General features: G+C 41.7%; 1 protein-coding gene across 4 annotated transcripts in view; it reads right to left on the bottom strand.

Moving 5' to 3' along the window:
- PDE4A (phosphodiesterase 4A) overlaps positions 1-16,638 on the bottom strand; it is a gene marked incomplete at its 5' end in the record, with an annotated part of 176,901 nt that overhangs the window by 47,264 nt on the left and 112,999 nt on the right. For 3 of the 4 annotated variants that reach the window (XM_083353707.1, XM_083353705.1, XM_083353706.1), the window contains 4 exons: positions 10,878-10,990; positions 14,045-14,094; positions 15,707-15,780; positions 16,545-16,581. In XM_083353707.1, the coding sequence (XP_083209833.1) occupies positions 10,878-10,990; positions 14,045-14,094; positions 15,707-15,780; positions 16,545-16,581 (274 nt within the window). Of the gene's footprint in view, positions 1-2,901; positions 2,968-10,877; positions 10,991-14,044; positions 14,095-15,706; positions 15,781-16,544; positions 16,582-16,638 lie in introns of those variants that run through there. The other variant, XM_083353708.1, reaches the window with a different exon arrangement.

Below are 16,638 nucleotides of genomic sequence, written 5' to 3'. Positions count from 1 at the left end.
GGAATTGATCTTTAAAGTCCAAACATCACCTTCTCATTATAATCCACAATTCTTAATATCTGTAGGAGACTCTTTTGAAGGTATCCCTGTTATCAAAGGCCCATCTCTGTGGTACACAAGGGAGGGCTTTCTCCTGCACTGTTCCAAGGTTCTTCAACACATTCTCTCAAAAGTTGCATTTGGCCCTGTTCTCTCAGTAGTTAGAAAATCTATAACGATGTATCTTTTTAAACTCTAAGTTTAAAACAACTTGAGTAGCAATTTGGTGCCTTAATTTTAATTTATTTATTTATTTTATTTTTATTTTTATTCCATTTATATCCCGCCCTTCTCCGAAGACTCAGGGCGGCTTACAAGCCGGCTTACAAGCTTACAGTTTAGCTGAGCACTGCAGCCAAAATCCTTCCATATGGCAAGAAAGAGATCTGTTTCAGGTGTTGGGTTTCACAATGTGTAACAGGCATGAGATGCCACAAATGGGCTTGCAGGCAGAATCCAAGGGAAGATTTTTCTGTCAAGTCCTATTGAAAATTCTCCGCAACTTGAATGCAAGAATGCTGGATTGGAAAAGAATAATGTATAGGAACTTCCTGCTGATCTGCAATGATCAATATTTTGATAGCTATTCAAAGGAATAATGCCCTGCTAAGTCTAATAATTTTAATAATAATTGCTGGCTGACGATTATGTATGTTGCAATTCCAGCACATGTGAAGGACCCCCCGGAAGACAAAAAGCCGATTTTAAGTTCAACAGCAAAGGGCCACAAAGCCTTGCAGAGATGCTGAGTGATGTTGGGTAAAGAGGAAGGAAAATGGGCTAATGACTAAAGTGTTATCACAGGCTGCACCTACCCATGAGTCACTGGATGCACAGATCCTGCTCTGAATCATGCATGTGTCTTTTTTGTTAATGTTTTGCAGTTCAAAGGAAAGCCCTTTTGAAATCTTTTATCTCTGCATTGGAATTTGAATGGGGAAAGCAGAAATACGAGAACACCAGAAAACTCCTGAGATTTTCAGCTCTATTTTAACACAGCTGCTACCACCTCCAGAACAGGTCTGCTTGATAGGCCCTGGGAAAATGCCACCATGGTCAGATTTGCTCAGTGTCTGACTACTATATAAGATATAGTATTTAAAAATATTTTTTAAAACCTGAGAAATTAAGGGAAAATGAAGTCCTTCAGCCAGGATACAAATGACAGAATGAAAAGTCAATATATTTATTCACAGTATTTTGGTATTGGACCTGGCACTCAATCTGAGAAAATTAGGGTTATTATGGGATGTTTTGGGGTAAGAGGAGTGCCCTGAATTCCTAAGGATTGGGATCCTGGGAGAGACAGTCTTGGGGGTAGCAGTTATTGACAAGGTGCCTAAGGAAGAAAATTTTTGATGCCCAATTGCTCTGCACAGGTAACATGAGCGACAGTTTCACCAAAGCTTTCCTACGCTGTTTCTTTCTTCAACTTCTTCCATTTTGAGACAGATTGACAGAATAGAGGAAATGGGAAAAATAGGAAAACAGAAGTATATAAGGCCAACTCAAAGCCTATACTGAAGGACTGCCTTTAAACCTCAGTTTATCCAACTCTATGGACTACTAGACAAATATCAACTTCCGGTCTCCAATGGTCAGATCAGGGATTTACTGCAAAGAGTGTTTTTATGCTATTAACATAGAAAAACAAAGTCCGTAAACAGACACCTACACACAGTTTAAAGAAATGGAGCTCAATAAACATTTCTACCCCACCACGCCCAATATTACACACCCACAAATTTCTGGCATACTGCCCTCTCCTGCAGACACACTGTTCTAGCTGAGCTCTGTACACAGACAACATAGCACATGAATATGTACAATTCCACCGTTAACCTTTTAACATCACACAGCCTGCTTAAGCACACACACGTGCAGGCACTGGCAGCCATGCACCCATTATCCAAGACGAAAAAAAACACCACACTGAGACTGACCTCTACAAGATCACAGTAGCATTTCATTCCTAAAGCTCTCTAGCTTATACAGCTAAGCATATGCTCTCCAAACCAATACAAAGTGTAAGCATCTGTTCTAAAGTATCAGGTCCCACTCTCTTTTTTAAATTCACACATGGAAGAAATTAATCAAGCCCAGGAAATAGAGGGCAAACTCAGAAACTCTTTCTGACCTCTACAATCCCATCTGACAGACAACAATGAAAATCTTCACTATTTCAGGCTAGGTAAAGTCTGCAAAGGCTGCATCAATCACAATAAACTATCACCAAAGTCACTGAAAGACGGCCTCAAGCCAAGTATGTCCACAAAGACAACAACACATCCCAAACATGCACTATTTGGCAGGTTTCCCACAAGCTCAGGGAAAACAGCACTACAACCCATGTTTCAGAGGTAGCCTATGCTAGTCCAAGCAGTACTCAAATATAGTGATCGTATTTGACAGAGGGCACCCTATATGAGGGTCCTCCTCTGTTGCTTGCAAATCAGGGAGTACTGGAGACAGAGGGCTGCCTGTCTGTTTAGCCACAGGACAGGGCACACGGCAGTCTGACATTGTAGGCTGCCAGGAAGGACACCGGTCTCCTCTAGTCTCTCCTGACTGTCACAGCGCCCCACACACTGTTGCAAGCAGGACCCTGAACTGATTGTGCCCATCTTGTCAGGATGCATGCTTATAGAGAGATGCTTGCAGCACTAGACATGTCCTGTGTCCTCTCAGTAAGATTAAGTATGCAGCTGATGTAAGGCTCCCCTTTGGTTCCCCTTGATCTATCTCCCCGAGCCAGTGAAATCAGATCAGAGGCTGACTATCCAGAAGCTCATGCATACTCCCTTCCCAACTGTGTCTATCCACAGAAACAAAGCAGACAAAACCCAGATATCTCCAGATTACCTGGTCCCACCAGCCGACCAGCCATGGTTTTGCACAGGTCTCACAGAAAAAATCCACTAAGGGCATCTTCTGTTCTTGGCCAGTGAGCAGCAAGCACTCTCTGGGTTGCCCACCAAGGTGGTATTTCTCTTCTCCGGACACGTGGCTGATTGGTGGTGCCCCCTTTCCTTGGTGTTGGCAGGAAAAGCAGGGGTTAATTCCTCAAAGCTGTTCTTTCCACATGCAGGTTTGGGCCTTGCATGGCTCTTGCTGGCCAACCTGCCTTGCACGGTAACTCACATCTCTGTTGCGCCTCCTCTGGTCCTCCCCACCAGGGGGCCGTGGCTGAAGAAGATATGCCAGAAAGGCCCACACCTGAAAGCCTCACGTCTCTGGCTATGTTGCCGACAAGGAGGCGAATACCCAGAGTGCAAAGCTATCAGCAAGCACAATCCTCCTCAACTGTCTGGACAATGTGCTTCCCTCTCCTCCTCCTCCGGTCACATCTTCAGAAGAAACAATCCAGCGGCAGTTCAGAAAGACAGAAGGAAAAATAAAGACGGCAGCAGGCAGTCACCGCATGGAAGAACGGTTTCACCCAGGTGGAGCAAGAGGGAGATTCCCAGCCATTTCTGGGTACCACATGGCATGCATCCAGCTAGCAAGGCAGGCGCTGCATTGCTAAAAGGCACGTTCCCATCATCTCTTTGGTGTGCGTTTGAGGGCAGCGGTCACCACGGAGACGGTAACTCCTAGTATGGCCTCAGCTGCAGCTTTGTTCCCTGGCTTGGCATGCATGTGTGTGTGTGTGTGTGTGTGTGTGTGTGTGTCTGTCTGTCTGTCTGTCTCTCTCTCTCTCTCTCTCTGCTTGTGTGTGTGTGTGTGAGAAAGAGTGTGAATGCACACTTCTCTCACTGCAGCAATGGGTGGATGGGATATGATGTCAGGTGGTGATGAGGGAGAGAGGGATAGAGAGAGAAGAAAGGGTGTGGAAAGGAGGGAGGGAAGAGGAGGGGCAGGAGAGAGGAGGTGGTTAAAGGCGCACAGAAGCAAGAGCTGGCCAAAGAAGGAGGCGGCGACAGCACAGCAGGGGGAAGCGAGAAGAGCCAGGGGGAGGGCCGCTCTGCAAGGATCTAAATTAGCCAGATTTTAAAACTCAGGACCTCCAGAGGTCAGAAGGGCTCTAGCCTCCTCCCCGCAACCTCCCACAGACAGTGACTGAGGTCCCCTATCTTCTTGCCCCAAGGAGGAAATGGATGGACACCAGACATAGATTTAATGTTCTGGGCAGCTGCCTCTCAGCCAGGCATTCCTTATTGCCAGGAGTGGGAATGGAAGCAAGGGGATGAACAGAGCGGAAGGCAAGAGGCCATCTCTCCCCCACCCCCAACTCTGCAACCAAAGTGGGAATGGCATGGATCTGAGCAAACGGCAAAGGTTTCTTGCAGGGCATTGATGCTTCTGCCTATCGATTCTGACAAAGAGCCACCGGATCAACCATCAGCAGTATTATTTCCAGGTCTGGCATAGAAAGACATAACTCTAATGATCTCAAGCTGGAGCGATGAAGACAAGATCATAGGAAGAAGCTAAGAGTCTCTGTCCAAACTATAAATGTGAGGAAGTCACAGAAGTAAGGATTGTAGCCTAATAAGTACACATGCATTATATTTACTTAAGCACTGTGCTGTCAGTATTTAGTTATATTCTTCCTATATATCTATGCTGTGAATACCAGCTGGCCTGACCAGCTATTGATTTGGAATTTGTTTCTCAGAAGTATACAGTGCTAACTTTTTTTTAACCAAGAAGAAACTGTCGCAGCACGGAAAAAGTATTATCTGCTGCCCTTTCTTTGAAAACAACTGGTGTTACTCAATAAAACAAGAGTCGAAAGAATTTCGCACCCAGTGGGGCCAATGTCTGATCTCGATGGTTACAACTGGTGTGCAGTAGATGCATTTCAGTATCCTGCATATAAATATTCACTGCCCTATTACACAGGTGCCACAATGACCCCTCTAGCAGCTAGCCCATCAAAGAACCACCTGGCAATGCTAACAGGAAGTAGCTTTTACAGCAAAGGAACCACCTGCCCTCAACTGCCTTACTGCATCCTGACATCAGTTCCGTGATTGGAACATGGCAACCTGAACATCGGAGACCACAGAGGTAGGACATGACGCCCTTCAACAGGATATGCTGCTCTCTCATTGTGCAAATTCAGATTGTGGCGCACCTTCTTCCATCTTCCCAATGCCTATCTTATTCGGATTTTACACAACAAATCTGTAACTTGATTGCATGCTCCCAAAAGCGGGCAAAGGACACTCCTTACACCAGGAACATCACAAGAGAACAAAATCCAGATACCCTGCCCTAAAACTTTATTCAGATTCTTCTTGCATCCCAACCTGCTTCCCCTATTGCTTTGGCTGGCTTGGCCACCTGTCTTTTTCTCACTTGCTTAATATGAAGCAATTTCTACTTATTTAATATGCTTATTTTATATCAACATAAATATGCCAACAGGAATAAAATGCCGGTTCTCTCAAACACAGGCATGAATCTGTGTAGAGAGGCAGGAAATTAAACTTATTTTATCTTATAGGTTTTTATAAGAGCCGTAGAAGTGTAGTGGTTAAAATGCAGAATTGCAGGCTAACTTTGCCCACTGCCTGGAGTTTGATACTGACCAGCTCAAGGTTGACTCAGCCTTCCATCCTTCTGAGGTCGATAAAACGAGGACCCAGATTGTTGGGGGCAATATGCTGACTCTGTAAACCGCTCAGAGCATGCTGTAAAGCACTGTGCAGTGGTATATAAGTCTAAGTGTTATTGCTATTTTTATCTAACTTCTTAATAACAGACACTGCAAATTTACAAAAAAGATACCAGAAAATAATGTTCTGATTGCAGAGCCCTGTGTAAATAATGTGGGTGATAATTGAAGAGTAAACATCTTGTTTTGCACTGCCTGTTTGATACCTTTTTGATATTGGACATCAAGTAGGGAGGCAGTGTTGGAAACCGGAACAGCATTTTGGGAAGGTGTTTTTTTAAAAACTGCATGAAAGCTGTGTAGAAACTTTCCAAAGATTCATGAGCCTTATTCCTAACATGAGATCTTTCAGGTGCATTGGGAATTGCAAATTCCCAGATTCCCAAAAAGCATAAACAAGAAGTCTGGAGTTTCAATCTCAATATACTGGGAAAGATCCAAGCTGGAAAAGGGGGAAGCAGATATTTTAAAAAATAACACCCCAGCAAAGAAATGGCAGATGTAGAGGATACAGAGAAAATCTCAAAGAAGCTATGTAGCAACCATTACACAAATATCAGCTTAGCTCAGAAAGACAGGAGCAGGTGAGGAAGAAAGACAAGAATGGCCTGTCTTAATTCTGTTTAGTATAAGAGGAAGGAAAAGACAAACTCTGTCAGACTTTTAAGAATATATCATTATAGCTTGATATAATAGTGTTCTACTATATCTTGTGATGTCCGTTTCTTGACCTACTCTACCCTGAAGGGCTGGCAGCACAGTGGGATATTTAATGCCAAGTTATATTAATTTATCATTTATAGAGAAAAGCTAACATCCTACTGCATTTGTTAGGTCTGTCTGAGACTTGCTGGCAGGCATCCCTGTTGCCTGGATGGAGCGCCAATACAGCAAGAGTTCACTTAAATCTGTTTAAACTAGGCTAATAACAAGTTAAAGGCAGCAAACACCTTCTGGGGTAACTTATTTAACTTCAAGATTAAACTAAATCCAAAATAAACATGGTCTTCTAGTTTTTTTCCCCAGAAGAAAAACAAGTTGCTTCAGAGTAAATGGCAAAATACTCCACAACAGGGTTAGTAACTTCTTTTATACATTAGGACTATGAATCTTCTCCAGGTAAAGGGTGCCATCCTTGGACTTTGAACAATTTGTTGTTGTTATTAGTTGCGAAGTCGTGTCCGACCCATCGCGACCCTATGGACAACGTTCCTCCAGGCCTTCCTGTCCTCTACCATCTTCTGGAGTCCATTTAAGCTCACGCCTACTGCTTCAGTGACTCCATCCAGCCACCTCATTTTCTGTCATCCCCTTCTTCTAGTGCCCTCAACCTTTCCCAGCATTAGGCTCTTCTCCAGTGAGTCCTTCCTTCTCATTAGGTGGCCAAAGTATTTGAGTTTTAGCTTCAGGATCTGGCCTTCTAAAGAGCAGTCAGGGTTGATCTCCTCTAGGACTGACCGGTTTGATCACCTTGCAGTCCAAGGGACTTGCAGGAGTCTTCTCCAGCACCATAGTTCAAAGGCTTCAATTCTTTGGCGCTCAGCCTTTCTTATGGTCCAACTTTCACTGCCATACATTGCAACTGGGAAGACCATAGCCTTGACTATACGCACTTTTGTTGACAGGGTGATGTCTCTGCTTTTTAGTGTGCTGTCTAGATTTGCCATGGCTTTCCTCCCAAGGAGCAAGCGTCTTTTAATTTCTTGGCTACAGTCCCCATCTGCAGTGATCTTGGAGCCCAGGAAAATAAAATCTGTCACTACCTCCATTTCTTCCCCATCTATTTGCCAGGAATTGAGAGGGCCAGATGCCATGATCTTGGTTTTCTTAATGTTTAGTTTCAACCCAAGTTTTGCACTCTCCTTCTTCACTCGCAACAAGAGGCTCTTTAGTTCCTCTTCACTTTCTGCCATTAGAGTGGTATCATCTGCATATCTTAGGTTGTTGATGTTTCTTCCGGCAATCTTAATTCCAACTTTTGATTCATCTAGCCCTGCCTTTCTCATGATGTGCTCTGCATATAAGTTAAATAGGCAAGGCGACAGTATACAGCCTTGCCGGACTCCTTTCCCAATTTTGAACCAATCAGTGGTTTCATGTCCAGGTCTCACTGTTGCTTCTTGGCCCACATATAGGTTTCTCAAGAGACAAATAAGATGGTCTGGTACGCCCATCTCTTTAAGGACTTGCCACAGTTTGTTATGATCCACACAATCAAAGGCTTTAGCATAGTCAATGAAGCAGAAGTAGATGTTTTTCTGGAACTCTCTAGCTTTCTCCATGATCCAGCGTATGTTAGCAATTTGATCTCTAGTTCCTCTGCCTCTTCGAAATCCTGCCTGTACTTCTGGTAGTTCTCGATCCACATACTGCTGGAGTCTAGCTTGTAGGATTTTAAGCATAACTTTACTAGCGTGAGAAATGAGTGCATTGGTGCGATAGTTTGAACATTCTTTGGCACTGCCTTTCTTTGGAATTGGAATGTAAACTGATCTTTTCCAATCCTGTGGCCACTGTTGAGTTTTCCAAATTTGCTGGCAAATTGAGTGTAGCACTTTTACTGCATCGTCTTTTAAGATTTTGAATAGCTCAGCTGGAATACTGTCACCTCCACTAGCTTTGTTGTTGTTCAACTTTTCTAAGGCCCACTTCACTTCACATTTTAGGATGTCTGGCTCGAGGTCAGTGACCACCTCATTGTGATTATCAGGGATGTTAAGCTCATTCTTGTATAGTTCTTCTGTGTAATTTTGCCACCTCTCCTTAATCTCTTCTGCCTCTGTTAGGTCCATGCCATTTTGGTCCTTTATCATGCCCATTTTTGCATGAAACGTTCCTTTCATCTTTCCAATTTTCTTGAAAAGATCTCTGGTCCTCCCTATTCTATTGTTTTCTTCTATTTTTTTGCATTGTTCATTTAAGAAGGCATTCTTATCTCTTCTAGCTATTCTTTGGAATTCTGCATTTAATTGGGCATATCTTTCTTTTTCTCCCTTGCCTTTCGCTTCCCTCCTTTCCTCAGCTATTTGCAAAGCTTCCTCAGACAGCCATTTTGCTTTTTTGCATTTCTTTTTCTTTGGGATGGTTTTGGTTGCTACCTGTTGTACAATGTTGCAAACCTCTGTCCATAGTTCTTCAGGCACTCTGTCTATCAGATCTAATTCCTTAAATCTATTTGTCACCTCTACTGTATATTGAACAGGGATATGATTTAATTCATACCTGACTGGCCTAGCACTTTTCCCTACTTTCTTTAATTTAAGTCTAAACTTTGCAACAAGAAGTTCATGGTCTGAGCCACAGTCAGCCCCTGGTCTTGTTTTTACTGACTGTATAGAGCTTCTCCATCTTTGGCTGCAGAGCATATAGTCAATCTGATTTCTGTGTTGACTGTCTGGTGATGTCCATGTGTAAAGCCGTCTCTTGGGTTGTTGGAAAAGAGTGTTTGCTAAGACCATCGTATTCTCTTGACAAAATTCTATCAGCCTGTGCCCTGCTTCATTTTGTACTCCAAGGCCAAACTTGCCTGTTATTCCAGTTATCTTTTGGCTTCCTACTTTACCATTCCAATCCCCCATGATGATAAGAACATCATTTTTTGGTGTTAGTTCTATAAGGTGCTGTAGGGCTTCATAGAACCGGTTAATTTCATCCTCTTCAGCACTGGTGGTTGGGGCATAGACTTGGACTACTGTGATATTGAATGGTTTGCCTTGGATTCAAACTGAGATCATTCTGTCATTTTGAGGGTTGTATCCCAGTATTGCTTTTCCTACTTTTTTATTGACTATGAAGGCTACTCCATTTCTTCTGAGGGATTCTTGCCCGCAGTAGTATACCTGATGGTCATCTGAATTAAATTCACCCATTCCTGTCCATTTTAGTTCGCTGATACCTAAGATGTTGATGTTTAGTCTTGTCCTCTCTTATTTGACCACGTCCAGCTTTCCTTGATTCATGGATCTTACATTCCAGGTTCCTATGGAGAAAAAATCTTTACAGCATCGGACTTTCCTTTCACCACCAGACACATCCACAGCTGAGCGTCCTTTCGGCTTTGGCCCAGTCGCTTCATTCTTTCTGGCGCTACTAGTACTAGCCCTCTGCTCTTCCCCAGTAGCATATTGGACTCCTTCCGACCTGAGGGACTCATCTTCCAGCGTCATATCGTTTTGCCTTTTGGAACTGTCCATAGGGTTTCCATGGCAAAGATACTGGAGTGGGTTGCCATTTCCTTCTCCAGTGGATCACGTTTTGTCAGAACTCTCTGCTATGACCTTTCCATCTTGGGTGGCCCTGCACATTGAATTACGCAAGCCCCTTCGCCACGACAAGCCAGTAATCCATGAAGGGGTTGAACAATTTACTAATGACCAAAAAGAGAATGCTGACAGGACAAAATATAACTTAATTTAATTCACTTTTATTAAAAAAATGAATTAATGTGCAATATCATTAAAAATTTATATTTCTGTGGCCACTGTTCATCCACTTTAAACCGTCTTACAAGTCCTCAGAGAAACATCTGGAGAGATTTTCTTGAAAAATAGTGGTAATTTCCAGCAGATGAACCAACAGTGCCTATTGACGTCACTTAAGAGTATGAATTTTTATCCACAAACTCCATTTTCAGTTGATAAAGAACAAATCACTATACTTCTGTAACTCCTGAATTCAAGACAATCAGATCCTATAAATGTTTTTGGAAACAACAGTGAGGGGACAAAAGTGCTATTACACTTTCAGACAAATATCTTTTGTATTTCCCCATCTTCCTGATGGTCAGGCTGTGAGCATGTCACAGCTTACATAGCTAAAATAAATCATCCAAGCACAACATCAACAGGTTTAGGGGAATTTTGAGAGTGTAAACAAATGTTTGGAGTGGAAACCGACCCTCCAAGATGTGACTACATAAACTTAGCTGCCACGGATGCTGACCAATTATTGGAGAACAGAGCATAAAAGAAAGTCAAAGGGGCTGAAATATTTCAAAGGATGACATGGGTCAGCAGGCATTCCATGTTGCAATATTTTGGCTTTGTAAAACTAATACGATGCACGCTATATATATGCTGTAATATATAGAATAAAACTATCATAGAGAAGACAAATATTGGCTGTATACATTTCAAAGTTGACAGATGTTAGGGTGGAGCAAAATATTGACCTCGTCCTGGATACTCTGGTGCATCTGCTGAGCACTCTTCCTTACCTTGTTAGATGCCATGTCACTGACAGAGCGATAGGTCTGAATGGTCTCTAATTGGTCAAGGCACCAATCCAGTTCCTCCAAGGTCTCTCTGGCTAGTTGTTGGTATGTCTCTTCTGCAGATGAAGTGGGGAAAAAAAATCATAGTTGAAGTTCAGGTGATCTTTCAAGCATTTCCAAAAGTACTAAATGTCCCCCTCTATAATCTTCCACTCAGTCTCCCAGCTAAAAGCATATGAAGATCAATATTCATTGAGATGATTCAAGCTAACTAGACAATCATGCGCAGAAGATCAATTTTAGAATGGAAAGAAGGAAGACAATGGTCTCAAAGCCATTCAGCAAGCCGTGACCAACCAATTATCTAAGGTAACTCACCAGGGCCTGATAGGTTTTCTATTTTTGCAACTTTCTTTAGGTTGCAAAAGCACACAGGGAAAGTTGAGTGACAATTGAAATATATGTCAGCATACAAACACTGCAATCAGTCACAGGTGGTGGATGTCTAGTTTAAGAACAATACATCTGGAACTGGGATTGAACTTCTGCACTCAGGACTTTAGGATTGGCCCAAAACAATTTGCTTCCTGAGACAGAGCAGCAAATGGCACAGCAGGCTGTCTTTAATCAAGATGCAAGTTATTTTGGCACTTCCAATTCCACAAGCACCTCCTCCCAGCCATAAACTAGAGTCATGGCAGGGGTATCAGCGGACTTAGGACAGTTTTTAAGAAGAGACTGGACAGCCATTTGCCTGAAATGGTATAAGGTTTCCTGCCTGAGCAGGGGGTTGGACTAGATGACCTCCAAGGTCCCTTCCAACATTATTATTATTATTATTATTATTATTATTATTATTATTATTATTATTATTATTATTATTATTATTATTATTATTGCCACTTCTCTAATAGTAGAACTGATCCTGCAAGGCTTATATTTTCCCACAGTATTTTCCTTGTTTACTAAAATGTACAAAACTAGCTAAGATTTAGTTGCAAGGATGATTATCAGTCTGTTTAAAACTATTCATTAGTTGCGCTTTGCCAACTTTTTAAAGCAACATTTTCTTAGCACAGCTCCCTCAACAGGGAGTCTGGAAAAGCTGTGTTTCAATCAGGCAACGCTTCATCTCGGAGATAGCCTTGTTACATTCTGCTACCTGCTTATAGCAGGTGAAACGTGCTTACAGGAGAAATATGCTGAAATCCACATATATGACCTGTTTCACTGGCAGCAACTAGAAGAGGATCCTGGCAAAATAGGAGAAGCAGAACTGAATTTTATGGTACCAAGGGCAGAACCATAATTAAGAGGTGTGACATAGTTTGACAACTTTCCCTTATTTGCCTCTAAAACTATCCCTCCCAATTCACATGGCTCACCTTCTGTAGGTACAGTAGATTATTCTGGGACAGTTTATTCTCTATAAGAGGAAGGTGAGGAGGAGGAGGAGGAGAGATGATGATGATGATGATACCCAGAGGGAACTGAAATCTCTTCTTGCTTCTGTCCCATTATATCTCTAGACCACTGAAAATCCACACAGAAGCTTCCCCACAGTTTTAATTGTCAAGTACTGTATTCTCTATGGCCTATTCAATAATCCTGATGAAAGCTTCCATTTACATACAAATTAAAAACAAAATGAATCTCGGAAGCACATTAGTTGCCACAATCAATAGATTGGCATATTCTAGCACAGCACAGTATTATCAACCTATCAGTTTCTGATCCATTCAAAGTAGCCCCTTTCAACTACCATACAGGCATGAAACATGGTCAGAGCTCAGATCACAACTTATTTGCATCTATTAACAATTCATATGCTTGCACATAGATATAAGCAGACACACATATCTTGCCACAATTCCAGCAATTGAAGAATTAACTGAAGGTTTCTTAACACAGCATATATTATATACTGTATACTTGCTGCATTTACATCATGTTTCTTGTGAGGGACCAAGCTAGCTGTCCCTCTAAACCTGCATTTTCTGCATCCTACACAGCAGTAATTTGTAGTCAATTTTATCTCCTGGCATTAATACCAGGCAGGTGGTGCTGCAGGTTTTCTGAAGTTGACTCTTTTTCATTTCACCATTCACATTATCACTCATCAGACTGGGGCTGAGCAAGCTGTAGCTTTATTGATGTTTAATTTTACCTCCCATCTTCCCAATCAGCATGGACTATGATCAGCAAAGATGGGAATTGTAGTCATACCACATCTAGAGGGCAAAGTGTTCTCTCCACTTTTGAACTAAGTCTTTCCCAGGGCAGATCTTCAAAGGTGGCACTGATGATAGGATTCTACAGTTGTAGGAGCTGTGTCATATGGCTTTGGTCAATTTTGGGATATGGGTTACTCCTCAAATGTCATAACTACTTTACTGGGAAGATTCCCTTTCATTTAAACCCTTTGATTTAAACAACACAGAAGTCCTAAGGACAGATTCCTGTGGAGGCAAGAACTTGAAGAGCTATCAAAGTGTTTCAATCTTCCTCAAAGAAAGATAAATTGGGTTGAGTTTTCCCGTTTTGACACATCTCCAGAGGAAAAGTGAATGTCACATTTAAAAATGCATGCTATCCAAAGTTATAAAACCAGAGGGATGAATACTGATGCATAGTTTATTTTATAAGCACGTTGTTTGTAAGAGTGTGTGCTTGGCCTTGCCAAGAGGTTCCCATGCTTGAGAGAGAATTCTGAAGAGTTCCCTAATTAATATTGACACAGCCTGTCCATAGACCCTCCTACACAAGCAGCAATGAACTGAACACAAGATTGGTGTGCCTGTGAAGAACCTGTGTCCTTTACCACCACTTTTGCAGAACCCTTGCTTAGAGCCCACAGGTTCTTATTTCCTCCAAACCTGATGTCAGAGTGAGCCTGTCTTAACTTGCCTCGAAGTAAGATCCACATTAGTACCCAATGCATTCAATCGTGTTTGCTTTTCCCCAGAGGAAGATGATGTAGACCCATCCAAAGCAATAATCTTTCAGAGGGTGGAAGTTCCTGGGACATTCTCAACACATTTCAATAGGTACATTTTGTACTTGTTAAGGTTTTTCATGTTGAAATCCAATGCCAGTCTGCAAGATTGATTGTGTGTGCTCTCTTGTCTGAATCAGAATTTTCTTGGTCATAGAAAACAAAACAGCATTACCTGAGAGTGTGGCTTTGCAAACAGCTGGCTGACTGCCCAAGGGAGATCTCCTAAGGGAGCAAAAAATAGGAAAAAGGTGAGCATCTTCCTTGCTACACAAAACATAAAAGGAGTTAAAGCATCTTCTGCTCACTCTGCTCAACAAGATACCTCTTTAACATGCTTGCAGGTAACGACTGCTTTCTTGATTATTTATTATTTATTTTTATTTGTTAAATTTATTTGCCACCCATCTGACCACAGGGCTACTCTGGACGGTATATTATACATTATATATCCCAGCACCAAGTTTATATTCTAGAAATTATTGCTATAAGGTGGAAATATAGGGGTCTTTAAACATGCAACTGGGGCAACCTCTTCTCTATGAACCCTTGAGAAATTAAGCTTCTTCCCTTGGTTCTCTTACCTCTGAGGAACAGCAATTGCATTCAACTTTTACATGTAGGAAGTTTCAAGCTACGCATTTGACACAGAATTTAGGCTCTATGTAGGGTCAAGAAGAAATGGAGCCCATCAGATATTGTTGAATTCTGACTCATAAAACCTTAATAATTGTCATACTGGCTGAGGCCGATGGGAGTTACAGGCCAACAATATCTAGAGACTTGGAGTTTCTCCTTGGACTGGCCCCTTCTAATATCATAGTATTGTGAACGTTCCAATGAAGCTGTGTTCCATTCTTGTAGTGTGTTCTAAAGTTCTGAATTCTGTCTCTGGCATTGATTAGTGACAGGAGTTTGACAAATGAGAGTAAATTGAAAAGAAAGGAACGAATGAATGCAATCAAACTCAATATTACAGGATTTTCTTTCCTATTTGATAAATAGGTTGACATCTGTTGTCTAGCTAGCAAAAGGTTACAATTATGCTGATTTCAGATTTCAGAAAAAAATGGTATAATAAACTATTGTTTTTCATGAATAACTAAACAGCCAGAAGCTTCTGGTCTACTAGCAGATGTTGCTGGAGTGCAACTCCAGCCATCCTTGAACACCATCCATTCTGTCTGGGGATAACAAAGACTCCAAAGCTTTCTGGAGTCCATGTGTTGCCTGTGTTAAAAAGAATACATGTGAAACACATTTTTGAATACTTATCTATTAAAGCATCAAAGTAAAAATATCCAGCAATGGCAAGAAGTCACTTTAGTAGTATACTGGATATGGAGGGAAGCAATTTCTGTCCCTTTCCAATAAGGTCACATAGGAATATTAAAACAAAAGCCTTGTCGGCATTATCCAGGGATCTAGATGGTCCAACCCTCTTTTTCCAGTCCTAGGTTGGAGGTGCTTAGAGAAAACCTGACAAGCAACAGCCAACTCTCACTGGCTTTTTGCCCTCCAGGAACTGATATTCAGGAGAACACATTCATTGTACCCGAGGAGTTTATTTAGCTACTGTAATGAAAGATGCATACAATCTCCCATTCCAGTAGCTCTTTATTAGCTATGTGGACTACGAAAATGAGTATTATTTGCTCAAATCAAATGCAGCAGATTCTGGGAACTGTGGAAGAATCTGAAATTTTGCACATGAGTATCTAGGTCCTCTAAAAACTGCTTATCCAATAGACTTGAAGGCCTGATATCTATAACGTGACTTCATAAAAGATCAAGAAGTCACCAATAGTTTAGCTCCCCAGCGTTGGTGGACACTTACTTATTGGATGTTGGTGTAGGAACATTTGCCAGGATGGAAAAATTATTACGTACGCTCCTCAAGCTTGCCAGGACCTGTAGAAAGTACACGGAACAAGAGTGTTAGATAATACTTTAAAAGTATCAAAGTGAAGGACTCTCCCTCCACTTAAAGAATTAGGGGCTGTAAAGGGAAGATGGAGACTTGGGCCAAGACCTAAGTGGGTCTAATATAACACAAAAAGTATTAGCTTCCTTTTCCATTCTTCCAACAGAGAAAAGCTCTAGATTTCTCTAAATGATCTGAGGCTCAGTACACTTTTCATCAACAGAGGCAATGGAAAGAAAACTTGGCCATGCTGATTGGTGCCTGATAGAAATATGAAGGATGCTACTATCAATGTGATGGTCTGCAACTCTTTTCATCTACAGATATACCGCCGCTGAGAAGTTTGTTTTAAGGAATGTGGTTAGCCGCTAATAAAAGTGGCTTATTCAGTCACAGTCCAATATGAAATGAAAGATCGACTGTAACCTAGTAAGCTTTATGAACAATTCTGAAATTAAGAAAAATCAAAACCCACCACAGTGTACAAGAGTTTGCATATACTACAAATTAAGGCTGATTCAAAGTTTGAATAAGGTCTCATCCTTCTAGGAAGGAAGGAAGATTCTTTTGAAGACAAGGAGGGAGGGCCGGCATATGAAAAAAGAACATATTCTTGGCCATTGATTTCTCTCTACTTGGTTGCTAAACTTCTGAAGAAAAACTCTAGACAACTTAGAAGTATTTTGTGGGATTTTTAGTAGAATCCTCCCAGTTGTGACCAGGAGATTTGTCTCAGGGACCTGAGCCATACCTGGGCAAACGGTGTCACTATTAGGTCTTCAGCATGCCTGTAAAGGAGAAAAATGACAGATGCGTATTACTTTGGAGGGAGGGAACAGAACCTA

Source organism: Vipera ursinii, assembly GCF_947247035.1.
Source record: "Vipera ursinii genome assembly, chromosome: 2".
Classification (NCBI taxonomy): Eukaryota; Metazoa; Chordata; class Lepidosauria; order Squamata; family Viperidae; genus Vipera; species Vipera ursinii.
Note: the sequence above shows the minus strand (reverse complement) of the source record. Positions and strands in the feature narration are given on the sequence as shown.